Below are 27688 nucleotides of genomic sequence, written 5' to 3'. Positions count from 1 at the left end.
TCGCAGGAGGGTGTCCTGAGAGACGTGGTGAATACGAACAAAGGGCAGTCGAACCCATGCTGCGATGACAGCTGGGGGCAACGAGAGAGAGAGGAGAGGGCAGGAGGAAGATACCGCCGAGCTGAGAGCAGACTGGAAACGCCTTTGGCTGAGTCAGAGATAACAACTGGATAAAGGTTCTCTTCATATGTTGTAAAGCTCTTCCCCCACTACCTGTAGCCACTTCAAGGCTCGATCTCAACACGTAGTTAGATGGTTGCTGTACTACAGCTCTATCTCACCGCTCTGAAATTCTACATAAATACTACATAGTTAAAACAGCTGAAGCTTTTCCTGACAGTTTGCTTGCATTCAAATATATGTGCTCATTCTTCCAACTATGAAGTATCATTAGGACTTGCAAGAAGTCTGCTCCTTGCACTGAACAGAACTGCTTAGCTGATTTATAAGGCATTACGGAAACTGCTTTTGGGCACAAACAAAGCAGTCGTTTCTTTTTTCTTTTTCTTTTTTCTTTTTCTTTTTTCTTTTTTTTTTTTTCACTAAAGTGTCAGAACTGTCAGAAGTATCCATTAACAGAGAATTTGTCCAAGAAGAATTCTATCATATTGCTGTTATTACAGGAAAGACAAGAAAAGTAATCTCAGACAAGGACATATGACTTGGCAGACATGCGAAGCAGAGACATCGGCCTAATATTCCAAGAACAAACTTAACTACTGCCAGGAAGCTGACAGCTACAATTCATGCACATCTGCTGTTTCCCATGAACTGCACTTTGCAGAAGTGTGAAGTTAGACACTTAACATTTCTATCAAGTTAAGACAGTAAAGAAAAAAACTCAGCACTCTGAAACTCATATTAAAAAAATTTAATACGTTTTTTTCCAAGATCTAATATATAAATGCAATGGTAATAATGTACTCTTCTTTTGTAAGCTTGGATGAAATATATTGAAGTCCACTTTTCGAATATTACATAAATAATCATCTAAAGCAACCTAGAAAAGAAGAAAAAAGCTTAGTCCATATGTTGCATACAAATAACAGGGCATTAAGTTTAAAAAGCAATACATGAAACTGAATGGAGAACTGCAAAAAGCGTGTGACAGTTTGCCTGTTTTATTAAACCGTATCGTAACCATCCCATTCGAAGTATATAAAAAAAGGCAGGTCTGGTGAAGAGGAGCATTATTTTTTACTAGACCAACCAGCAAATCATAAAAATAAACAAGATTTTGGGCCCTTGCATCAGAACGATGGTCTGTGAATACACAGACATGTTGGGCGAAATTATTTGGTTGAAGAAGGAGGATGAGAAGTGTTGCTCAAAACTATTTGGTTCCACAGTGAGACACATGATGATATTCAGAAGTTTTAGGTATTACATCTTCCCAAAACAGACACGTGACGCATTAGTTAACCACGCTTATTTTGATACTCTACTCTTCACACACAGATTAGCACAGAAATCAGTCCGTCACTTAAAGAGTGCATGATATCACACCCACCGTACAGAGAAAAGCAGGGTATGCCTTCACAGGAACTTTCTTACTGAAAGATCTAGCCTGAAAGTAAATGGGGTAAGGCGGGAGAAAAAAAAACAAACAAACATACTTAGCAGGAGAGTTTTACATTTCAGATTAAACATCAAGTACTATATATAATGGCTAGAGCCAACAGACTGTATGATGAGCTTTGTCCCTTTTTATTTTGACATCCTGAATCTATAATTTTTCGTTACATGCAAATCAGCACCATCCCTCACTGTACACAAAAGTAACTACACTGAAAGTATGTAATACTGGGAGAGGCCCGCTAAAATGCTGACATGTTTTGACCTTACAGTTTACATATAATAAACCAATGTAAATTAGCAGCCCTTGTTCCAACAAAGCTCCAAGTTGCATTTGATAAATATGGTTAAACACTTTCTTCTCCTGCCAAATAACTCTCATCCCAAGAGACGGACGTGATGGAAGACCAGAAATGCATTTCTCCGAGTTCATCTTTCTGGTCCACTGTTCCCATCAGTCCCAGAAGCCCAGTTATGCTCCATTTACATTTATGGGACTCTGAAAGGATCTCAACGCCTCAGGTCCTCAGCATCTTTGTATAAACAAGAGTCTAATCCATGGCTGAATCAAATCCACAATTTAAACCCATGTACAACTCAGGTACATCTAACAGAGCTGAAGTAAATTTTCCTGTAATGCTTATTTATAAGTAAAAAATGCCTCCTTGTTTTGCCTTTTCTTACAGGTTAAGCAAACCAACCAACCAACCCACCCTTTATGAATACTGATGAGTATCCATGAGTTTCTGTTAGTTTTCCATGGATCTCTCCTGACAACTGGGAAAGTCACGCTGAAACTTTAGGAGGGAAAAATACTTAATCTTTTCAGAGGGCAAACTATTTTAAAACTTTGAGATGTAATAACATATGTATGCATACATATATATATATATATATATATATATAAAAAAGGAAAATGCTCTTCCCTGATCTGATGCTCTGCCTTGTTATTATTAATTGCGAGATGAAAAAAAGAAAGTAATCTTGCTTGACCTTCTTAACCCAGAATGGGTCGCAAGTCAATCAGAAAGCATGTTATTTCCTTGGTAAATTGAGTCCATAATGACCCAGCATAATTGAGATAAATGCAAAAAGCCAAAAGGAGACCTTCTTTTTAAAGAGGAATGGGGGAGTGCTTAAGAGATAAAAAGGGGAACATGTAAATGTATTCGCAGGCTTTCAAAAGGATCACTGGGGGACTGACAGAGCATTTTTATTATATGCTTTTATTCTAATAAAATACATAACTCCTCAACAAAACTGCAGTCTTCATGATCTTATTTTGCCCTCTGCTGGTCATCAGTTGCAGCACCAGGAACAACTAACCACACTTCAGGAACTTTTCTCCCAAAATGAAGCACCACGTTACTACAACATGTTTCATATCATACCGCTGAGACTTAAGTTAGCATTTGAGGATTATGTTTCTTCTGTCTGTGAAAGGGAGCTGGTAACTGTTACCCTCATCCTCCAAAATACCTGGTTTGTGTAACAAACACTGAGATTGTTGAAACCTCTCTGCAGGTGTAAACTTTACCCCACCCTGTAATTACAACCAAGAGCATAAGTGGCTGAAAAGACCCTTGGGCAAAACGAGATGGTGATTTTATACTGGAGAACAGATGCATTTAAAGGCACCAGCCCATTACACTCACCAAAAGTCTTGAAATACCCAGCAAATGTTGCCAGAAAAAGTCCACTTCATCCATTAGGGGAGAAAGTATCTTTATCCTTGCATTAACAAGGACCATCTGATTATCAAGGAGGCTAATCCTCTGTCATTACTGCCAGTTATTGCCAGTTCAAGTTATTTGAACACTCTAGAGATCCTGCACTGTCAATTATTCTTCACTGATGATGGTGGAGGCTGCAAGCAAGTATTCGGAGAGGACTTTTTTTAATTTTAATTAAGATGATATAACCCATCCATTAAAAAAAAGAAAAGGGGGTGGGAGGGGTGCCTGCCAAGATCAATATTCAATTGAATAAAACACTAATGCTGCCCTAATCTGGTTTCCCTGTGTTTATACTTTTCTGTATAGCCTCCAATTACATGATCGCATTGCATATTTTCCACAGGTCCCTCCCAGTGCGTACCAAGGGCAGGGCTCCAGGAATGGAGTGGGAAGGAAGGCGGGGGCAAGGTTCTGCCCGTTCTCTTCAGAGGCTGATGGGCATCTTGGGAGCCAGGGGCCCAACAATATATAAGTAATACCAACTACCAAATTTTAAACAGCTGGACAATAAATGCATGTTGCTCCTTTTCCATCCCTCCCATCATTGATATGAAGCATTTCAGGCCAGGCACTTGGCATTTTTGTAAGCCACAATTGCAACCAAAGTCAATGGGTTTTATACACAGTGCATTATGGGTTGAGGTGGGGGGGGAATAAAAAAAGAAAAATAAAAATATTTCAGCTTGAACAATGACAGTAGACAGTTCTGACCTTGCATTTTCTTTGTCTCTGTTCCCTGCTTCTAAATGAAATAAACAGTTTCCTTGGGCATGTGACAACAAAAACTGAGACATCGGGTGAAACAACCTGAACCGGAATGCATTAAATGCAAATTATAAATAGTGTGTATTAAAAATAAAGCCCAAGGCTACAAATTATTAACAAAAAATATAAACATTAATTAACTAACTAACCACTGACTGAACAAACCAGGGATGCCTCATTCTACCTTCAGAAAAATGAAGAAGGGCTTCCCTGTTATCTCTGCTGCATAAAATACTGTGATCACTGTAACACTGTTAACTGAGGATTATATTAATGGTGCAAATGCCGAGATAAATCTGGCATTTCTTTACTTTGAAGTGGCATCTTTTCAGACTACCTTGACTTGAAGTATTGGGTGCAGTATTCAAAAGTATATGCGTATATGTACTTGTAGACACAAGAAACTCTTTACAGTGCTTCTTGCAAGTTTTGTTTGCCAGATAAAGGCAGACACAGCGTTGCTGATGAAACATTCTTTTGCTTTTGTATTATGTACCAACAAGCAATCCACAGCATAGCTAAAATAAGAGCGTAGAAGAAAAATAGAGTAGGACTCTGCAGTTCTTCAGGATTCATTATCCACTCTTCCAACCAAATAAAGTCTTTCCTAATGCACTTGGCTGCGAGCCAGAAAAGAAATAAACAAGAAAGCACCTTTCCCACCATGGCTTTCAGCCTGGCCGGTCATGTTAGGGAACCCTTCCCCCCCTCCCACACTCAGGAATCAGCAGTTAAAGGCAACACGCTGTGCCTTCCTGGCATCCTTTCCGCTGTGCCCTGAAATACCATCTGCAGAAGTGCTTTCTGTGGCGCTGCTCCCACGCTGGCACGGAGCTGCCTTTATAAAGCTCTGCTTGAAGATTCTCTCCCAGTTACAAGGCTTTTAGGCAGTATTTACATATATGCAATTGGACCTGGCTGTGAGTAAACTGCCTCCTGTACATGCAGATAAATGTACTGTTTATACAGAAATAGTAATATTTAAAGGTTTTGTGTGTTTGTTTTTTACTCTCGAAATAATTAAAGGTAAAATATTTGAAATTAAGTATGCAGCTGTAAAATCTTCTAACAACACATACGTACAATGCTTTGTAAAGATCAGCATCAATTATGTTTAATAAAATAAGGAAAAAGGAAGGAATCTCACATGTTCTAGATGAATATGGGCCTGGCTGGCAATGTCATAAATTACATCTCTCACATTTTTCTCTTGCTTGCCTCTTATGAAATCCTCTTGTGAAACTCCATGCTAGACATAGGAAGGAAAATCAAAAGGAGAAAAGGAGTTTCCATTTTAGCTTCTCAAAAACCCATCCCAGCAACAAAACTAGCGACACAAGACTGAATCAGCCTAAATATTTTACCACTGCCCCCTCCTTTTTTATTTCCTTTTTTTTTTTTTTGGTAAGTCATTTGGGGAAAAAAAAAAAAAAAAATCAAGAGAACAAAGAGAACAGTTGGTACAGACTCTCGCTGCATGAATTTCTTCCCTCAAGACTCTGTGGTCAGTCGGATAACCACGTCAGATTTTAACGTTTTGGGAATTTAGATCAGTTCAGATGCCCAATTTTTAAAACCCTAATCCAAGAATCCATATTAAACAGAAGAAAGTCAGTAACAGCCAACACACAAGCCACGCTGGCTTATGAAGTCAGTCACTATCTTGGGATTGGTGTGCACCACCAGGCTTGCCAAAAAAACAAACCACAAAAACCTAACAAAAAAAAAAACAAAAAACAAAACAAAAACAAAAAACCAAACAAAAAAAAACCAAACAAAAAAACCAAAAACCATCAAAAAAAACCTACCCCCAAAAAAACCAACCCCAAACTTATTCTTTGTCTGTGGTGACCAATGTAGGACATAATATGCTATATTCAGAACTGCACCCGCTGCCCCATCTTCTCAACACCACCCAGACATGTGAAAGCCATACAAAGGCAGGCAGGTGGGCTTCACAGGAGACACAGACTCCAGTAGAACTCTGCGATACCCGCCAGCAGCTGAAACGCTTACAGGATGCTCAGTCTGCACAGAAGGGATGCAAGCTGTTTTTACAGCTCCACTGTAAAACACCTTCCGTGGCAACGGATGACTGCGAATTTTCAAGCTATGTTTGAAAAGCTACAAACTTGGAAGGCCTCCCATACCATCCAGTCCCAGAAGGGCTGAGAGCAGGATGCAGCTCCTCTCTGCAGTCTTATAACCCTGACCTAGAATCTACATTTTTTGCAACTACCTAAATTACTAAACTTCAAATCATAACTTTCCATTGTCTTGAAATTATATTCAGAAAATGCTAACACGACTGCCTTAACCATCACCATAATTACATAAATTTTGGTTAAGTATAAAAAGAACAGGATTAACATTTAGAAATCAAGACTGGAGATGAAGGAATAACAGCTGCAATGCCTACATATCTAGCCAGACAACATTTATGAAAAAAATTGGAGTTTTAATCCCATTTTACCCAAATTGCAAGATCTGCTAAATTCCAATGCAAATTAGGTGTACAATTTAAATTGGAGAACCATACCGTCTCCTACAGCAATGTATGGAATGTATGGTTATGGCTATCAAATACGTAAGAAAAAACCCCCCACAACCCAACCTCCCAAAAACCCCAAACCACCAGCACGTTTATGAAAAGGCAGTAAAGAGAAACCCTAGAAGGTTGTTCAGAAGTAAAATTTCTCACAGTGCTTCCTTTATGGGGATAGGAAAAGAAAAAAAGACAAAAACAACGTAAAACCCCCCAAACCCAGGCCCCATTCCATATGTGTATTTCTATACAGTAATGGAAAAATTCCTGAAAGCTAAAATACTACTGTATTTCATCAAAAAAATAAAAAGATAAAAAAGCAGAAACCCTGGAGTTTCATGAAGGTGACTCCTCTCACCTCCCAAAAGATATAAAACCGTGACAATGGCATATTCCTAGGCCACAGCAGAAAGAGTTAAAATAAAGCAAAAAGGTGTTCTGTTTCTGGCATAATAAATTACAATCTCATATCTAGTGTTGAGAGACACAGTTAGAGACACTACGCTGTTCAGTTCCAGACAACTTGCTTCTCCTTACCAACATACAAACGTCCATGGGAAGAAAGACCTTTTGTCTTGTACTGTGATAGGGAGTTGCTCTCAGACAGGTAACTATGCCTTGCGCTTTCCCAATATGACTGGCTGCGTGGTCGGCGTGGATGTCCCTCACACCTAAAATTGCACAAATAATAACATTTAGAAACACAGTCAGGCCTTCCGAGGGGTATAATCTTCCCTGATGCATATCAGTGTCATATTTAAGGAAAGCTAAGCGCATTGGTCCATGATAGAACTGCCTACGTTCATAAATTGCCTTGAAGATCTTATCTCAGAGGTGCAAAGCAGGAGGCAAATTCATTGATGTCCATATTCAGGAGGAAGATGCCTCTTAGCTTGTTGCAGTTTCTGCAAAGGGTATACTTAGAGGCGCGGCACCTATTCAGATATAATACATCAGTACACAAACTTATTGTCATTGGCATGTCCTCCCACAGGGTAACAGTATTCCAAGAACTATTCTTCCTGCCAGATAAACCATTTGAGACTCCTGACAAGCATTACTGCTTACAGCATGGTTTCACCGTTAACTGCAGCTGATTCAGCGGTGTACTGAAGCCAAAGAGGATGGCCCTACGCTTCCCACCCCCTGAACCCGTATTTCTGCTACCTCCCTGGTGTTGCCAGGGGCAATGAGGCAGTAGCACGGCAAACCGAGTCTCATCACCAAAGCGATGGAAAACTAACTTCAGTTACTGCGTGGTCACAAAACTGCGAGAACTGAGAGAAGAGGGAAATGAGCAAGGCAGAGAAGCACCATCGCTCTTCACGGCAAGACTGGCTTAGACTGATCATAAAGCCATCGTGTTTTCACAGGACTGACCTGGGATAAAACAAAAATTTAAAGGAAAATTGAAAGTAAAATTCACAGAAGCTCTAACAGAAGCAGCATCCTTCTACAAAGAAAGGAATGAGAATACAGGGATTACAGACCAACGAGCCCAATTGACACCTGAAAATGATACTGGGTGTACAAGATGCCTGAGCCTTGCACGGGTCTCAGAAGTCTTTGCAAAACAGTGGCTATAGGCAGACTACACGGATTTATTTTGGCAATGGCAGCAGAAAGCAGAGTGTGGCTTGGAAGAATCAATGGGATATAACTTACTGATACTGACTGGGAAACCCAGGCTTTACATACATCTAGGAATTAAAAAAAAAAAAAAAAAAGCTCAAAGTGTAAGAGTTTGCAGTGACTCATGCTCAACCTGGGAATATATGCCAAAAGTGAGATTCTGAAAAGGTTTAACAAAATTATTGAGTAGTGCCAGATTCCTAACTACTTAGGCAATGAATCAGAGAGCATAATATTAACATTTTTAAATGCCAGGAGCTGGGAGGAAGTCCCAGGATTTTGGATGACAAGATTACCAATCAAAATGACTTTGACGAAAGGAGTAACCCAATGTCAGTGAGAATGAAGCAGCACTACTCCTGGGAGAGATACACACAAATTGGAGACAGGTCAGGAATAAAGAAGCTAAAAAGCACAATAAATTCAGCAAACATAACCTGTGATGAAACCAGGTCCCCCTAGTCTAGAAAAGACTGCAGATAGGAAATGCCAAGAAAAGGACCGGGTTCAATTAATCCCTCCATTTGTGAAAAAAACACCACAGAAGTTACCTGTTTAATATGCAGTGAAGGAGACTTTTGCTTAGGTATTTTGTTACACTGGTATATTTAGAAGTTAAACATGACCAATAGGGCACCTAGGAAATCCAGACACCCCCACAACAGATTTTCAAGAGAAGGATCATCTGACTTGTATCAGGAGTGACCCAAGCATGACTGAACTTCTTCAGGATCAAAGACATTTCTCAGAATGGAAGATACTGTTATTTCTCATACTCCCACATTTCTTCAACCAGAAGTTCAGAAAGACACTTGCAATATTTCACTGATTCCCTACTACGAAAGCAAACATCAGATGTTAAGAGAGAGGTTCTTCATTTCTTCCCAAGAATGTGCTCACCGTATCTCTCTTCTTACTTTTTAAACCCTTTCACCCTCAACATTGGCCTCCTATCAGACTACTTGATAAGCAAAAGCAAAATATTGCTCCTGCAGTACTAAATGCTACTAAATGATAATGCTACTAAATAATAATACTACTACTAAATAATAACAATTCTCTAAATACTAATAAAATACTAATAAATACTACTAAATAATAATAATTCTCATGCCTCTCTTAGATGTGAGCTCATACAGGGAATACTTCCATAATGCAACAGACACCTAAAAGAAAGAAAGTCATCCTTTTCTTCACTGCAAATGAACAGTTCTTTCCCAATCTGTGACTCTCATATTAGACATGACACAGATATTGGCTCTTAACCACAAGGATCATATCTTCTTTGTTGCGTTTTTTCTAACTATTCAATTACTGATAGTTAACCTACTTTCAGGAAGGGGAGAGGTGAGAATTCGGACCCAAATTTACACCACCATCCAGGGAAGTTTATAGGTTAAGTCAGCTGCTTCAAGATAACCAGTGTACACCACCGCAATATAGAACAGCAGCTGCAGAAGAACTAGAGCAGTTTGTGTTCTGACAAGGCAGAACAAACACTCGCTACTAAAAAAGACACTGAGGTGCTGGAGCGAGTCCAGAGAAGGGCAATGAAGCTGGTGAGGCATCTGGAGCACAACTCTTATGAGGAGCAACTGAGGGAACCGGGGTTGTTTAGACTGGAGAAAAGGAGGCTGAGGGGAGACCTTATTACCCTCTACAACTACCTGAAAAGAGGCTGTAGCGAGGTGGAGGTTGCTCTCTTCTCCCAAGTAACAGGCGATAGGACAAGAGGAAATGGCCTCAGTTGCACCAGGGGAGGTTTAGATTGGATATTAGAAAACATTTTTACACTGAAAGGGTTGTCAAGTATTGGAAAGGGCTGCCCACGGAAGTGGTGGAGTCACCATCCCTGGAGGTATTGAAAAGATGGGTAGACATAGTGCTTAGAGATATGGTTTAGCGATGGTTTTTGTCAGTGTTAGGTTGATGGTTGGACCAGATGATCTGAAAGGTCCCTTCCAACCTAGGCAATTCTATGATTCTAAGTGGGAAAATCAGAAAATAAGGTGAAGAGCTGAATTTACCACACTCTGTAATAGGAGCAAGAAAAGACAAAACAGTGTTAAGCAAGAATGAACAGAGCGGTAGGAAACCACACTTCAATGAGCTTTCCACTGAGCAGCTTCTAAGGAAAGAACTTAGTTCTAGGACAGGTGCACTGAGATTGCAGATTTATGGTTGAGCCTTCAGAACACATCTGAAGCATTAACTAAGACAACTTCTACTGAAATTAAACTCCAGTGGGTAGGGAGTGGGCTTTTGGAAACATCAATAAATACTGCACCTGCACTAACGACTTATCAACAAAATCTAAAAAGGGGAAAACGCCTACCCAGCATTTCCAAGGTGAGGTACAAGAGAGCACTCTGAGTGTTCTCGGCGTACGCTTCAAGCTCCTGGATGTTACGGTACGCTCTATCATCCAAATTCTTCTCCTGTAATAAGAACACAGAACTTCAGTAAAACGTAAATATAACTGCTATTTGTGCAAGTTTATTACTACAGTCAGGTCAGCATAATCCACTATTATTAACAAAAAGGACAAAATTAAGAGACAGAAAGAGAGTACAAGCTCAGATAGGAGTAGTTAAAGTCATTAAAGTTTAAGCAAGTCTAGCGTAACCAAATAAGTACATGCAATAAGTACATGCATAAGTACAAGCCAAATTTGGTTACTGGAGCAAATATAACCTTTTGCAATAATAAGAAATCAGAATTAATTAAAAATATACAGCTGAAACAAAACATCATATGGTATTCTTACACTACAGGGTTGCCAATTTTAATACTTAATTTGCATCTGAAGCACAGAGAAATTCAGATAAATAGAAATGTATTTTTAAAAACATGCATAAAAATCAATCCATCAAATACACACCTGAGTTTCAAAGTCATATGCAAATATCCCTCTAAACATAACACCCTCCAGCGTTCTTCCTGTCCTAGTGGTTTTTGTGGTTAAAACATACCAGTCCTTAAGATTAAAAAACTCTGAAGTCTTTCATAGCTATGACACTCTGCAAGTAACTGACCATCAATTGTCTCAAGGTATCACTTCCTGAGACACTACCTTTAGCAGCAGAGGCAGCTTAAGAAATTCCTGCCCTCAGTTATTCATTCTTGCCCTTGTGTCAGAGTTGGTAGCAGCACCACTGTACCAGTGAAATTCTTCTAAGTAGACCTTGCTACTTAATCCCATAGGATGGAACTTCCCTCACTTACATCCAGAAAGGTATCTAAGTGTAACTCCAAACCTCTAGGGTTAACCACTTCAAATAAGGAATAGAGACCAGCAGCAGAAAATATGAGCACAGATACACTGGTTGTAAGAGCAGGGAACAAGACAGATGTCAACTCAGAAAATACATCTATTTTAAAGCAAAACCAAAAAGGATTCTGTTAGCAGTTTTGGCCAGAAAGTGCAGAAATTATGAGTAGGGGCATCAAGGGAGAATTAAAAGGAAATACAGCAGTACCATTCTTAAAGAGAAATACTACTGTCTGGAAAAGATGAATTATTTAAACTTTTGTTTTACACACAAACACATAAAATTAAGGGGAAAAAAAACCCACATGCAACTAAAAACAGAATCAGTCCTTGAATGGAAAGTACTTACTCTTTCATCAATTATCTTCATGAACCACATTTTAGTCAAGTTATGCCTCTTGACAGCCTGAAAATTATCAAATAAACATCCATGTTAATGTACACAAACCGATGGTAGTACGACATTCTGAAGGCTGAAATATATTTTAGATAATCCTTTTCTTACAAGGATTGTATTCACTGACTTAAAGTGGCACGTCAGTGGAAAATCATAGAATTATATGATTGGCTTCTTCAAATATAAAAAGTTTCAACTGGCATTTCTTAAAAGTTGTTGCACACAAAAATGAAATCTTGGACATCAAGCCAGTTAACTAAAAGCTTTTCCTGAAAAATAATTTTGAACGTAATTTATTCTTTCATGGAGTCATTGTGGAGCTCCCACAAAATATTTGCAGATAACTATGTTCACTCTCCAAAGAGAACAGTTTCCTGCATGGTCAAGCAACAAAAGGATTTCTCCTAGAAATTGTCAATAAAATGTCAGTAAAACATACCAGTATGTCCTGTAAAGACAGCATCCAGAGTAATATAATGAATATTAAGGTTCTGTTTAAAAAAGTATCCCAGTATTTCATATTCACATGTTGTTCTTTTGCTCTTATCTTGTATTTGACTTTCTTCCTGTACCACCTCACTGTCAGCTTACCTTCAATCCTCTTACACACACTGAATTTTGCAGGCCACGCTGTCAGAAAGGCTGCAGTCACACTTATAAATATTTATAAACATAACTTATGGGGCACATTTCTCACAATCTTAGCCTTTACAGTTCACTTTCAACTTCTTTTCATCCATTATATTTGTAAATATTTTTTAAAGGTTTGACAAGACTAGATCCTCTTGTTGATTCAACAAAATCTGCTTGAGGAAGTACTTGATACGTGAAAAGGCGAATCTTAAGTTACAACTATGAATGTCAGCTTTGATTCTCATTTGTTTGCTTTAAGTATCATTTTGTAAACTAAATCCTTGAAATACTCGGAGGTCAAGACTTAAAGCACCAAACTGAGTTCTGCTAAATTACCCAATTTGTACATTGCATCCATTTTGAGCTACCTTCATTCAAACACACAGATCCTCATTTTGGAGAAGTTTTAAATTAAAATTGGCTTCTTCCACAGAAATTAATGGAGAATTAGGCCTCACTTTTCATATGTTCAAAATGGACCAATAAGTAAGAACAAATATCATACAGTTGCCGTGTAAGTTCATGTTAACATCACTGGGAGTTGAGCTATTAATAATTCTAGAAATACTATTAAAGGCTATTTATATACTTTACTAGTGCATAAAACTCCTGGAATCCAAACATGAGTATTCTGGGATATACAAAACTTCAAGAACACATTTAACATGATAAATCAGTATTTCTTCTGTAAAATCAAAATTGTCCTCATACAAACTTAACAGCAAGAAAAAAGCATACATAAAATATGCTATGCAAAAGACATACTAATTCTATTAACAGCTCTGCAATAGTTGTGACTTCAGGTGTCTTTCCAAATCCTTCTTTCTAAGAATGGCAGTGACATTCTTGAACATTTGTGAAGCTGTGCTCTTCAATAGGTCATTCTTGGGGCATTTGCTGAAATGTAGAAATAAAATCACATCTTGAGTGCAAAGGTCACCAGATCAGGTTGGACTGTTAGCTCGCTCTGGCGCTCTGCAGTGTTCAGAGCTATCAGAGTTCCTAGAAATACTTTGTGAATTATTTTTCAACATCTTATTTCACAACCAGTTCTGTTTGGACTGTCTTATATTTGTCTTCCTTTAGAGAAATCATATGCAAGGTGAAAGCTTACCACAGAGGCCAATTCTTTCTCCTACTTCAAAATCAATTTTCTGTTTTGTGAGAAAGGAGTGTAACTGGCAGTCTTAGCTACTGGAAAGGGTTGCAATTATTATCTCAATAGCTGAATGATTTACATCCGAATGTTGTGCTGGTTTTGGCTGGAATAGAGTTAAATTGCTTCATAGCGGCTCGTATGGGGCCACGTTTTGGGTCTGTGCTGAAAACAGTGTTGATAACACAGGGATGTTTTAGTTACTGCTGAGCAGTGCTCACACAGCTTCAAGGCCTTTTCTGCTTCTCACCCACCTCACCAGTGAGCAGGCTGGGGTGCACAAGCAGTTCAGAGGGGACACAGCTGGGACAGATGACCCCAACGGTCCAAAGGGGTACCCCATACTATATGACATCACTGCTCAAGGACTGGTTGGGCATCAGACAGCTGCTGGTGAGCAATAGTTTTCATTTGCATCACTTGTCTTCCTTGCATTTTATTTTTCATCTCCTTGTTATTTTTTTTCCTCTTTTCCTTATGATTTTTATTATTATTGCTGTTATTATTTCTTTTCAATTACTGAACTGCTTTTATCTCAACCTTCCCATTCTCTCCCCCATCCCACCAGGTGGGGTGAGTGAGCGGCTGTGCAGTGCTTAGTTGCCAGCTGGGGTTAAACCAGGACAACGTTTTGGGTTTTTTAGAAGTTCTGCTAATAAACATTTCAACCCCGCATTGATACATACACAAGCAGCCTGAAATTAAAAGCAGTCGAAAGAATATATACAATCATATCCCATACTAACTTGTACCTAACCCACTCAATCAGACAACTAAATGAGAGGTTATCTTCAGAAACAAAAATAAGTTGAGCTACACTAAAGCAAGTTCCTCCTTGGACAGGAGACAAAAGCATTCTGGGAGAAAATGGTCTCGTTCCTGGGAAGTTTTCTGTATGCTCAAAGAGTGACAGAAAGAAGGAAATAAAAAGCAAAGGCACAGACAGATTGACAAGCAAAACGACCAGTTCTGCATTTTAATGTCTGCATTAAAATATCACCCTAGGTGCATCTTCACCTCCCATAATCCCATAAAAAGGCTCACAATGTTTGTCAGTCTTCATTCTAACTGTACGAACACTTTGTTGTGGCTAATGCACACGCTTAGATAATCTGAGCTGCAGACACCTATGAATAGCTCCAGTCCTCCTAAAAGTGACTGTAACAGGTGTTTTTTCTTTATTTTACTTCTTGGCTTTACCTATGTTTTCTCTTACTTAAACAAAATGTGTCTTGTTTAAATTCCAATTTTAATCTAAACATGAGCGGTGACAGACGGGAACAAATGCTCCCTTATGTTTTATTTCACATTTGAAGGAAGAAGAGTCGGGGACAGGACACAGTTTCAGCACTGCCAAAAGTCACTGAAAGAGGATTTGGAAAGGATTCACTTTTGTGGTGTCAGAGGTGCAACAGAGTAGATGTGAAGCCAAGATGGCAACAAGTGAAATGCTCTAATCCTGCAGGAACTGCATTGTTCTAACTCAGCATTACAGTGAGTGTCCTGCTTTTTCCAGAACTTTAACAGGAACAATGTAGATGAATACTTGGATGAAGACTCCATATTTCACTGCTTGTTTTTCAGCAGGTTTATAAAACTACCTGCCTATGGGATCTATGTTAACTGCATTCAGCTATTGAGATCTAGACAAACTGCAGCTTTTCCTGTCCAGAAGCTCAGAGATCTTTAATCTAAGCTCAGGTTCTGATCTTACAGGGGCCTTACAGTAACTGCTCTTTTGGAAGGTTCTGAGACTTGCTGTGGCCCATGGCCCTAAGAGGACAAGTTAGCAATGTATGGAATTTCCATCCCCAAAGAAATTCAAAATTCAACTCAATGTGACCCTGACAACCTAATCTAACTTCGATGTTAGACCTTCTCTGAATGGCAAATTGGACTAGATGACAATTAGATGACAACCAGAGATCCCAACCAACTAAACTATTCTGTGGTTCTATATCAGCGTCAAGGGGAAATCCATTTACACTGCCTTCGGACCTTCAATCATCCATCAAACATATCAATGACAGTTCTAACTAGGAACAAAAAATTTTGCAAGAAAGCCCCTGTTTCTTTTGCCATGACCAGCAGAGGAATAGATCTGTAGGTGTACTTTATGTGTGATGTTCTAGTGCCTGCAGAACTCAGGCATCTTGGTAAAAATAAACTGTTAAGTTCACAAGTACATTCCCTATTACTCAATGCACGCAAAAAGACCTGTGCAAAACATACTACAGAAATAGAAGTCATCAAGCAACTCTTGAGACGAGGAGAAGACTGTATTAAGATTCTTCCTATTATCCAGTAACTAGGTATGAAGGTCTTGGGCTTTTCCTCATAACCTACTTGCTAGTTCAACCTCTGTGCTTAGTCTCCTGTCTTTTTGTACAGCTTAATCTCTTTGGGCAGGACTAGCACTGGCTCAGGAAAGTATAATCAGGCACTTCACTTGCTATCAGCTAACAGCTTACCACAATTTCCTCTGTCCTTCACCTAAACAAATGAGAAAAAAGCAGACGGTTCACTGAAGTCTGACGCTCCAAGTAAGTCCTACCTAAATATCCTCCTCCAACTCTGCTCTTTGGTTGTAGGTAACATCACACACAAACACAGTTTACATACATCTGTTTTATATAAAATAATGCTGTTAACTATGCAACACAGCACACACAAAACAATGACGTTATTTCCCACAGTAATATTTTAGTTAAGTGAATTTTAGGACAATAAAAGCATACTTTACCCTCCATAGTTCTGTAGCAACTGGCTGATGTGGCGGGTTATCGCAGTATATATCTTCCACAGCATCCCTCCAGAACTGCATTCGCATCAATCCTATAGTCTTCTGAGTTATGGAGTCTTTAATCTGGAAAGGATACATCCGGAGTGAAATTCACAGTGTCTTTAAGGCACTTGCTCTATCTATACTGAAAAGACAGACACAGGACATACCCAAACTCAGTAGGGAAAGTGCTCAGTTCTGAATTTAACGTTTACTCCTCATAAAGCATATGAACACTACAAAGAGTCAAAAAAAGGTCTTCACCACAACTTGACGTTGAAACCCATGGAGGTAAGTCCTGGGCAACCCTCACCTTAGCTTTCTTCCCAGAAGGAACAGAAGCAGAGGCAACAGCAGCAAGGGAGGGCAGCGCTACGGGTTGCCAGAAGCACAGCCCACAGAATCTGATCTGGGATTTTGCTCAGTCAGCACATTTCCTGGATCGCTCCTTCCTGGCAAGTGTTACCAACTTTCCTGGTTGCACTGGCAGTTTCTGGCCACCTCACAAAGGGGAGAGACTGCAGCCACTCCCCTCCCACAACTCTAATTGCAAACTTTCCTCCTGGCAGCCTTTCCATCGCCCAGCTTCTGCCAACAAAGACCTGAGACTGATTATATCATCCAAGTTCTTGACAGACTTTCTACAGATAGGTTTTAGCTGCACTTCACTGATTCAGTCGCTGCATTTGAAGCCAGGACATAGATGCAACACCGTAACAGGATCAAGGACCACAGCCTGTTTGTTATAATTTAATTTCAAAATGCACAACAAACAGGAAAGTCAGAAAAACTACACACATAAACAAAATAAATTGGGGGAGGCTAGCTACTTTCCTAGGGCCATTCAAAGCTAGAGGTTTGTATTGCACTTTTTATTCATTGCCCCTTATAATACAAAAAGTTAATCTCAGCAAAACACCAACTACTAGTGTAATTTAGAATATTTAAGCTGTTATTTTACATTTCCAGAGTTCACAAATATATTTTAATACCTGCCTGAGCCAGTTCCACATTGAAGGCTCTCAAGGCAAGAGCAGAAGTTCGAGATTCCGCAGGCAACAGCAGAGAACACAGAAACCCTTCATAGTCACGCTTTCTATAAAAGGATGAAAAAATATTTATTATTTATAGCTCTATGTAAATTGCCTGTGCTATTGCTGAAGTCCTAAAATAGTAGCAATAAGTTACAGTTCAAAACTCTGACCTTGCAAAAGTAGCAGCTTTTAAGCTTATTTTAAAATAAGACAAACTCCAAGAAAGAGGGGATGCTGTCTGAACTCTCACTGCACCTCTCAAATACAGATCTCAAGATATTTGGCCAAAGGCACAGAACAAGGCTGTGGCAGAACTGCAGACAGAATCCAGATTGTCCGACTTCCAGATTTCTGTTCCAAACATGAAACCGCATTTCTTTAAAAGATTGTGCTTTGGAGCTTGGCAGAACAGCACTTGCTTAACCAGTAAGTTTTTGTTTATTGGCAACTATATTCAAAGCATAAAAACTCTGGGTCTTGGCAGTTCCACTGCAGGTAACTCGTTGCCAACCTGGAGTGGTATGCCTTTGTTTGGCCACTTGGGTGTGCCACTAAATTGAAAACAACCACAGTGCACAGAATCGTAAGTTGCAAAATCATACATAACTGTAGAGAACAAAAACACTTGAGTCACCTCTGAAAAGCTAAACTGCTTGTTTTGAACAACATTTTTGTGTACCTTCTGATAAGCCTGTAACCTGATTCTTCATTGCAACAGGACCAGCAACTCCAAGTTTCACCCCGGGAGCGGAGAAGCAGGTGTCAAGGAAAAAGCATTTACTCATTTTCATGAAGTCTGCTGCCCTTACATGTACTTATATTTCTTTTGAATGTGAGCTTAAAATAGCAAAGCCAAACTAAAACCAAGGGTTATTAGGGTTGCTACTTTTAGCATCAAACAAAAAGGAAGTGAGATGTTAACAGAGATTCTTACCCCTACAATACACAGCAGCTGGTAACTAGCAAGTGCTTAAGAGTTTTCACAACAATTGTGAAACTTGTTTTAGAGCTCGATGCAAATTCAGAAGCATCAAAAAAAAAGAAAAAAAAAGTGACATTTGTGAACTTCAGCAGGCTTTAAAGGTCACCTTCATATTAAAGAACAGATGCATCAAACCTCCCTCAACTAAGACACTTTCTCAAAAGTATGATCGGCACAAAAAACTAGTTTTGTTTTTTTTTTTTTTTCCAGGCTGATTGTAGTAATATCCAGTAGTGCCCACCCTGGGCAGAGCAGCAATGTTTACAGCCACATTTTCCCAGTTCCACTTAGGCAGTTGGCCTGCGTTTTTCACACAACACAGAACCACCTCTACTTCCAGAAAGGAAACAAAGAAACACATTACACAAAGTAAACAGCAGTACAATAGAGAAATATGTCTTCCCCCTAGTAATGGTGTTGGTGTGTTGGGTTTGTTTTGGGGTTTTTTTTCAGTTATTCTAAGCTTAAAAATTAAGTGTAGCAAAAAATAGCTAAGAAAACAATCAAGAAGAAATGTGAATTTTATGTTGACAGTGCTCCCTTGGACATAACAGTAGAAAAGCAAACCCATTAAGCCTCAGCCTGTAAAATAAAACTGATATTGCTATACATCATGTTCCACCCCAACTCTTTGTGTATCCCCTTTGTGGGTAAGGAATGAAGAAAGGAAGGAATGATCTTAAGTCTGGTGTTGAGTGTTTTTCATAGTTCCCCTCTCAAATAAACTTCCATATGGACCCACATAGGGAAGAAAAATTGTTTATGTCCATTACTGGACTTTCAGTATAATGAAACATTTTGAATCTTAAAAATAATTTCTCCCACATCAAAAAACTCTGTAATGCCATCAAGTCACAAGCTTGTCTTCCAGAGCAGACATCATGAGACAGAAAAGTTACCTACTAGGGAAACATATTTTTAATCAAACAGCTTTAAGCTATTTCTTTACAAGTATTCAACGTAAAAAAGGAAAACCCAAGAGAAAGGACATCTTGCATATTGCAAAAAGTTGCACAAATCTACATCATTAAAGCATAACTCAGTTGTTGTTCTTCCTAATGTGTGGGAGACTCAAATTCAGGACTGGGGAGCTGCTGATGCTTGCAGAGCCTCAAGTCTTTTACTTCTGTTTGAATAGTAAATCCTTCTTCTTTCTCTTATTTTTTCATGGGTTTCATGCAATATATGAGCTACTGTGAACAGCAGCTTCAATTAAATGATGCCAAAAGCATAACCACCTTTCATTTTATTACTCTGAATGCTTGTGTATTTTTATAAGTAGCCCTTTTTATGGTTTAACAAAAATAACCAAAAAAAAAAGAAGGTTAAATTCAACCATCTCAGCTTCTGGGCCTCAGAACCTAACTATTCTGTTCACAGTTGTTGGTTAGTGAAAACATTTTACCTAAATATTAATAGTATACACAGCCTCTGGTCTATTGAGTAACAAGTAAACAAATCCTGGGTAGAGTAACCAGGAAAACAAAGCTGTGATCTGAGGCATTTTCACAGAAAATGCAACCTGGCCATGCATTCTGATGCATCTGTAAAGGTCTGCTGCTTGGTGCTGTACAGAAAATCCAAGATTGTCACATTTCTTCCCATTAGTTTTCCTACTTCAAACAGCACTTCTGACCACACACACCTGTGTATCTTTTACAAGCATCAGCCTGGAGAAGACGATCCTGTTCCACTCTTTTCTATACACGCTTGGAAGCCTTCTCCCTGCTTCTGTCAACCACCTAGGGCAAGTGTATCCAAAGAGAAAGTATTTAAGTCTTTTTGTACAAAGAGACTTGTTTAATTTTTTACTTTCTACCTCTGCACCCTTGTGGACTAGAAAGAAGCTAAGGGCCTTGTTTACGCACGTTGTTTATGGCCCAGAAGCCAAGCAGGAAACATTGCCTGGCCTGGAGGTATCTGGGCTGCGTTCTTGCTCCTCTTGGAACATTTTGGATTTGACCAAAACCGGATACTTTTAAAAACTAGGCATCCTGGCCCTCCGGCATTCAGGTCGGAGAAGCTACTTGAGCTGTCTGTCCAGCTGTCGGATTTCCTCTGCTTTTGCTCATTTTCCCAAGCAGCGCTCGGGCAGCCTGGCTATTTCCCAGCAGCTGAGAAGATCTGAAAGCAGCTCTGGTTTTTAAACATCCGCTTCGGTGATCTTTCTCTCCAAAACGCCGAGACAACGAAATGGAAAAGTTCAGTATTTCCAAAGACAAGCAGCTGTGAAGGAAGCAGGGTGGCGGGGTGCGGGGAGAGGGAATTTGCCGTGTACAGGTTAAATCGTCCATGTAAGCTTTAAATATGTCTCGAGTTTCCGTTGCTCCCCCCCCGAGCAGACCGGGCCCCGGCCCAGCCCTTCCACCGGCGCCGCTCGCTTCAGGGCCACAGGGCTTATTTTCCTAGCCGGGCCCGCCCGGGAGAGGCCGAGGAGGAAACCCCAGTCCCCTTTTTCCGGGAAACTCAGGAGCCCTTCCGTCAGGAGGGAAGCCCTCTCAAGCTTTCCTCCGACCCCTGAGGAGAAGAAACCCCGGGCGTTGCAGGCCTTCCCTCCCCGGGCACTCACCGCACCAGCTCGGCGCAGTACTGCATCTCTCCTCCGGGCGCCGGGCGGCTCCAGCCCGCCGCCGCCCTCCCGCCGCCAAGCCCCGGCCACGGGAAGCCGCCGCGGGCGCCCGCCGCCCTCAGCCTGGGGTGGCAGGGCCCGTACCGCAGCCCGCCCCGCGCCATTGCGGTGGCCGCCATGCTGCCCGCCGCTCCGCCTTCTCCCGTCAGGCAGCCCGGCCCCACGGGGCCCGTCCGGTGGGAACGTTTACTGGAGGCAGTGCCGGTAGATGGCACCCGAGAACGCGGCGGTTTTGTGGGAGGCCTACGGCCTTTTGTTGTCCTGCAAATGGCGTCTGTCCTGCAGCCTTTTGGCTCAGTTTCCCCCGGCTGGCGGCAGTTTGAGGTGAATTCCTCTGCTCCCTTGAAAACCAGACACTTGGGGCACTTTAAAGCGTTGGCCCCCCCAAAACTGAGGAAGGCGAATTGTATAAATCTCCTAGCTGTGGGCAGTGCGGCATAGGAGACTTCCAGGAGTGGCTGTGGGAATGGGGAAGAGCCTCTGGGTGGGTTTGCTGGGGGAGGCAGCGGAGCAGAGCAGTTCTGCCTGGGCAGCAAAGCTGACCCCAGGGCTCAGTTCCTCGGTAAAATGTTGTGTTTCAGGTTTGCAACAGAGGCCCTATTTCCTCCTCTTGGCTGGGAGAGGGACTCCATGCCGTACAGGACGGCTGGAGTTTATTTAGAGACAGAACGGTCCCATTAGGCCCGTAGTCACGAACGTAGCCATGCTCCCGCAAAGTTTGGCCTATATGGGGACGGGCCAGCAAATTCTTAGAAAAGTGCCTCTGTGCTTAAGAACAGTTTCATCTTAAAACTATACCAGCTCAACCTATTACCAAATAGCCCAACCTAGTTGTTTGTAGAAGCAACAGCAGTATGGCTTTTCTTTCTATCGCCAGCGTTGCTGTCCTCTTGCATTTAATATCCATTTTGTAGTACAGTGAGTTGTTCCAGGGAGTTAAACCAGCAGAAACGCGTCCGCTGCTCACTTTTGGTTTTCCTGAGTTCGTTTCTCTGCCAGTTTGGTGCCTTGAATCAGTTCACTGTGTGGTCAGCTGAGCATCAGCGCCGAGCAAGGGGCCGTGGGCTGGAGAGAAGGTAGGATCGCCCGGTTTGTGGACAGTAATGCAGATGTTCATTAGCTTAGCTGTAAGGTGAAGCCACACAGTAAATACGGGGAGAGTTTTGAGTGGGCAGCGACATTCAAGTGACAAGACATCTGTCTGGAAATGAGAGCAAGCCTTTATTTTGTGTCACAGAGACATGGAGGAGAGGGAGGTCAGGGATCTCACTTAAGCATTATTTATTTTATTGATTAGTGGCTCTTGTGGGTTTACCCTGAGCCTTTCTTCTTCCCTTTCCCTCGCCTCTAAAGTTCTCTTTGTCTTGAAACTCTGGACCTTGTTTTAAACCCTTGCTATGCCTTGAGCAGGATTTATTGTTTGTCAGGGCACCCAAAGGAGGTCATTTAGCTTTGGGTGGAGACTGAAACTGCTGTTGTTTAAGTTTTCAGAGAGAACCCCTAGATAAATGAATCCAGCTCTTTCAGCTGCTGCCAATTCCTGGCAGAAGGGTTACATAAACATACTCTAAACCTCAAGGGTATTATAAATAAATCTTATAAAATATTAACTTTTGTTAATCTCTGAATGAACCAAAATGGCGCTAAACTGATTTAAACCCTTAGTAAGAAAGGTGTCGTATAAAAAACAATAATCCTGACCTCTTTCTTGGTGTGCTGACATTTGTTTCTTATTGGTTTGTACCTTTACTGTTCTCATTAAATGACTCTTTTTTTTCCTTAAACAAATATTTCACCTATCATGTATAGTTATTGAAAAGCTTCTTCAAGTCGGTATTGATTCTGCTAAGTTAGCCTTTTATGTTGCCAACACAGTGGTAGTAATGTTTTGGCTTAATGCTTTAGTGAGTTTTTAACACTGTATATGAAAATTTATGTTTAGTAAGGCGCATCTACAAACTTTAAAATTATGTCATTGTGTTAAAAAGCACATTTCATCACCTTTTTCAATATTTGTCTCAGAAACTGAAAGATGATTGCCTGTCTTGCTGATGTGTACTTCTTACTGAGGTCTTTTGTCCAGCTGACTCAGATAAAGCTCTGAAATCCTTGGGCAGCAGTGCTAGTGACAGCAATGGCTGATTTAGGTAGAGATGATTCAGTTATTGCTCTAACCTGGAATTTCTGGGAAAAAAACCAACAAGTTTTGTGTCAGGAAATACCGATTAGTTATAGCTGACCCTTGTTAAAAGAACATCCAGATGTTATTTGTCAACATATAAATGAGAAAAAGAGACCCTCTGCTGTCCCATGATGGCTAAACAGAGGCTGAAGTTTAGGAGGTCTATGTATATTCACGTGCTTGTACCAAAAAAAAAACCTTCATGCAGAGGAGAATGGGGGAGAGAGAGACCTGCCCCAGAATATCCAGTGGCTGGAGGCTGAAGTGTTCTCTGGGATATGGAAGATCCCTCGTCTGTAATGATGAGAACGGAAATATGAACAGTGATCTGACAGGTCTGTTCTCTACGCTCACATGGGCAAGGATATATTCTCCCTCTCTCTCATTTTCCTCTTCTGAATAATCCTGGATTCATTCCAGTATCAGAGTTAAGGAAAAATCTGTGTGTAGTAACAATAGTGTTTCCTGTCCAGTTCCATGCCACAGCGAACAGGCATATGCAGTTATTTTTACCTGTACTACTAAAAATATTCAACCAAAACTCTTTGTTTAAAGGAATACACTAAGAAAACATGTCTAACTGCAGTCGTTCCACTGCTGGCCACAGAATAAAATACATTAATGCGTGTGGTAACAAGCACTAGGCCACTTTAAAACACAGTTTACCCTTTTTCTGTGGTTTGTACATTTAAGTCTTTAATTACAAAGTAGATGGAAAGTTCCAAAAGGATGTTGCAGTGAAGGGGTTTAATCTTTGTTGCTGCTGCATTTGTTTATTTTTTGTAGTTTTCTCTGCAGATAAATGTGCTGGTAAACTTTCATTTATTTCTTGTTACACAAAGGTCTCAGTGGCTTATGGAGGATGAGGACCACTGCATGCTTCTTTGGCTGTGTGCTGGAGGACCAAGCTGAAGTGACTGCCCTTCAGAGTGAAAGGAAACAACTCTTTTTCCTTTTCCACCGACACCTTTGCCAACTGTGAGCCTACTCCACTGCACTCAGTAGGAATTGCTGCTCGTCTGGTATTCTCAAGCTCCTGTGGTTTTACCTGAGATTCAGTTTTACTCCATGAAACAGATGAATCTGTCGAGGTGCTTTACATACACCATCAAGTAAAGGCAAGATATTACCAACTTCCAGTTACTCCTGATTCAGACTGCAGATTTGTGAGTGAAACAGTGGGTATTCAGGTCATGCAACTTTTATTGCATGATACCTTTTGATACCTATCTTTTGTTAGGATAGTCTCATATCTTTTTAACCAGTGGAGTAAAATAGGTTTTCTACGGAGAGTAGTTTAGAACAAGGACATAGCTTCAGCACTGAGATCATGCTAATGAACCTCTCTACTGGTTGTAGGTTAGTGACCCTCTCTGACCAGGAACCTCTCCACAGCTGTGCCGCCTTCTCTGAACACACAAACAGGAGAAGCAGAACTTGGGGACAAATTTTCAAGGGCTTAGTGCATCCTAGCTGCCCAGCTTCCACTTTGACATCAAAATAAGACCTTCAGAATTAAGAAGACTTCACTATTAATTTAATGAGTTCCTTTGAAAATCCTGCTCTTTGGGGACAATGCGCTCTCTTCAGAATTTTGTCTCTAGTTTTTCCAAGAGCCATCCTGAAGCCTCCACGCTGTCATGAGAAGAGATGACTTATCTGGCTGCCCTTGCACAGAAGCACAGGCCCACGCAAACAGCATTTGGTTCCATGTTGTTGCCTGGGGTGACACACATACAATATCAGATGCAAATACAGTGAGTATTTGAATGGAATTCACAAAGTGTATGCTTTTAAGATAAAGTAACGCCAAGTCCTTCTGTTGCTGCTTTGGATGCAAATGTATTTGTAATGAACTCTTGTTTTTATACGTATCCCTTATCTTGCACCTGTTATCATCTTTGTTGTAAAAAGCTTAGGGGTAAGCTTGCCAAATGATACGCCCCATCTGTGCTACCTGGATAAATAGTGTTAGCAAGAAACATGCAAACTGAAAAGCCACAGGTTCTTGACAGACAGGTACTGGCGCTGTTTCTCTGGCTAGCAAGGACGAGGTCTTTGTGTTCTTTCAAAAAGTTTCCAGCCTTTTCTTGTTCAAAATTCTTGTGCAGTTTTTGACAGGGAGATGAGAGAGAGAGGAAGTTGGGGGTGTGCAAATTCATTTTTGGCATGCAGGTGAAGTCAGCTGCAAATATAACAAGGATTTCAATGGAATCCACCAAGTTAATGTTTTTTTTACCAGAGCCAAAATAGAACTAAAGGTTGTGTCTGCTTTGTTGGAGGCAGGTGTATTTGTTGTGAATGATGTTCTTGCCTATAAATTTTTGCTTGGACCCCTGCAAACCAGACTAGCACTCAGGAGGAGGGAAGGTGAATAATGGGAAACTGCATCACTAGGACTTGTCCTTGACAAGTTTGGAAAGAAATGACAGTAGATATAGCAAGGTGAGAGAGCCTTCAGGCATTTTGTCAAAGAGGCAGCAGTAGGAGAGAACAACTTGTTCCAGAACCTTATCATGTTCTACTGAGATCTCTAAATTTTCCTGTGTTTTCTTTCTTTAGGAACTTGCAAGAGGGAGCACTGTTGAGTAATTAAAGCACAAGGCTGGCAGCTTGGCTCCTGAAGTTCTGTCACTGAGTTCCTGTGGCAACACATGTACTGGCTGCCATGGTCACATCTGAGAGTGGCTGAGACTTCATAGTCCTTGGACCAGGTTATTTTAACTCACTTACATCTTTATTGTTGACATCTCAAGGTCTTTTGGGTGCACGGGACACATCATTACTGCATATTAGCAGGGACACAAGGTAGTATGAGAGCTGTCCCACCATGGAAACATCCAAAGGCTTGCTTCCACCTTTGCTACCTGAGTCAGAGGGGATGAGACCAGCAGCACTTGCTGTGGCTGGGAAATGTTCCCCGTCCTGCCATTCATCCTCTGCCTTGTGCTCCCTGCGGAGACGTACTGGTGCTTGCTGCTTTTGTGTGCTAGAGCGAGGTAAAGGGTAGAACTTGGCGTCTTGAGTGTCCTGTCCTAGACCTTGGGACAGGGGAGTTCGGCCAGTGCCATTTCACCAGGAGATAGAAGGAGGACCCACATTCCTTTTGGTGCCTGCCACGTGGAGTCTGTATCTGCAAGAACTAGGAAGGTACCACAGCCTGATCTGACCAAGCCTCATCAGTCAACAAGAATAATTCATAAACTGGTTACCCTGGCAGAGTCCATGATGACAGCATCTTTTGGCATTTGGATACTTTCCACCAGACACAAGCCAGCAACTTCTGCTGTTTAAAAAACTGGTGGCCTGAGGGGATCCCTCTTCATTATGGTCAATTCAGCCTGACCCCTGACCTGTCCAGGAGCTTTAACCAGGCTCCAAACTCTTGCAGGGTTGAGTGTGCTGCCAAGCAGCTGAGGAAAACATTACAGATTTGCTGGCAGGGCTACAGCATCCCAGGCACTCCTGCTGCCTCCGAGGCCCTTGTAACAGCTTGTACAAGGGCTCAGAGAAAACTTTCCGTGTGAAACGGGCACTCCTGGGGTGTTGCGGGCCAGGCAGTGTGCCAGTCTCTGGGGATGAGACGGTGCTCTGGGAAGCTCACCTGTAACCAACGCCTGGCAGCAACGTGTCCATAAGTTATAGAGCTGCAAGGATGCAGACAGGGATTCATTCCACCTTGACTTCTGCTCTCTGCCTCCCAGTGCCAGCCTTCTTCCCTGATCATGGTATGAAAGTAGCCTCCTCTCTCTCCTTCCTCCATCCCAGCCCCTCACAGCAGGTGCCAGGCAGTCCCAGTGAGACCAGGCTGTGCAGTCAGCTGCTTAGCAGGAGAGTTCCCCAAACCCTGCAAGCTTCTTTTTGAAAAAAGTTTCTTTTTGAAAGCCATTGTGCAAGGCTGCTAACCCAACTGAAATATCCTTAAATGATTTGATGATTTGATACAGTGCAGACCAAAGGGAACCATTGTAGGGACAGGGCTGCAGAATACAATGTTGAGACACCCGTGTAGGCTTCTGAGACAGTGCATCTCTTGTTCTATTTATGCTCATTTTAAAATGATTGTTGAGAGGATATGGGGTTTCCTGGGGTTGGTCCCTGAGGTGAGTAAGGCATGCTGCTGTGCAAGAGATGCTATGACAGCTGGCTCTACCAAGATAATGGCACCTACAGCCATGCACAGAAACAGGATCTTCTCTACCTAAAAATTTTTCCTGACAAAATCTTGGGCACTTACAGCTCCTCAGATCAGCAACCAGGGCCTGAATGTTCATTCAAACTGCTTTCTGCCTCATCTTTACTTTAGACAGCCGTGTCCCCTTCTGAAACTCAGCCTGGTTCCTCAGGGGTCACACAGCGTGCTTCCACC

The 27688-nt window shown here is 41.2% G+C and overlaps 1 protein-coding gene across 1 annotated transcript; it reads right to left on the bottom strand.

Annotated features, from left to right (window-relative positions):
• Positions 1-863: 863 nt before the first annotated feature.
• On the bottom strand, positions 864-21256 carry NDUFAF6 (NADH:ubiquinone oxidoreductase complex assembly factor 6). Its single transcript, XM_074145419.1, has 9 exons — positions 21078-21256; positions 17489-17588; positions 16454-16576; positions 11874-11930; positions 10589-10691; positions 7159-7292; positions 5224-5325; positions 1511-1567; positions 864-1000 (listed from the first exon to the last, which is right to left on the bottom strand). The coding sequence occupies exons 1-9, from the start codon at positions 21254-21256 to the stop codon at positions 872-874; spliced, it is 984 nt and encodes a 327-aa protein (XP_074001520.1). The 3' UTR covers positions 864-871.
• Between the last annotated feature and the right edge of the window lie 6432 nt (positions 21257-27688).

The sequence above is a fragment of the Numenius arquata genome, chromosome 3 (assembly GCF_964106895.1).
Source record: "Numenius arquata chromosome 3, bNumArq3.hap1.1, whole genome shotgun sequence".
In the NCBI taxonomy this organism is placed as follows: domain Eukaryota; kingdom Metazoa; phylum Chordata; class Aves; order Charadriiformes; family Scolopacidae; genus Numenius; species Numenius arquata.
The sequence above is the reverse complement of the archived record's forward strand: the minus strand, read 5'-3'. Positions and strand labels throughout refer to the sequence as shown.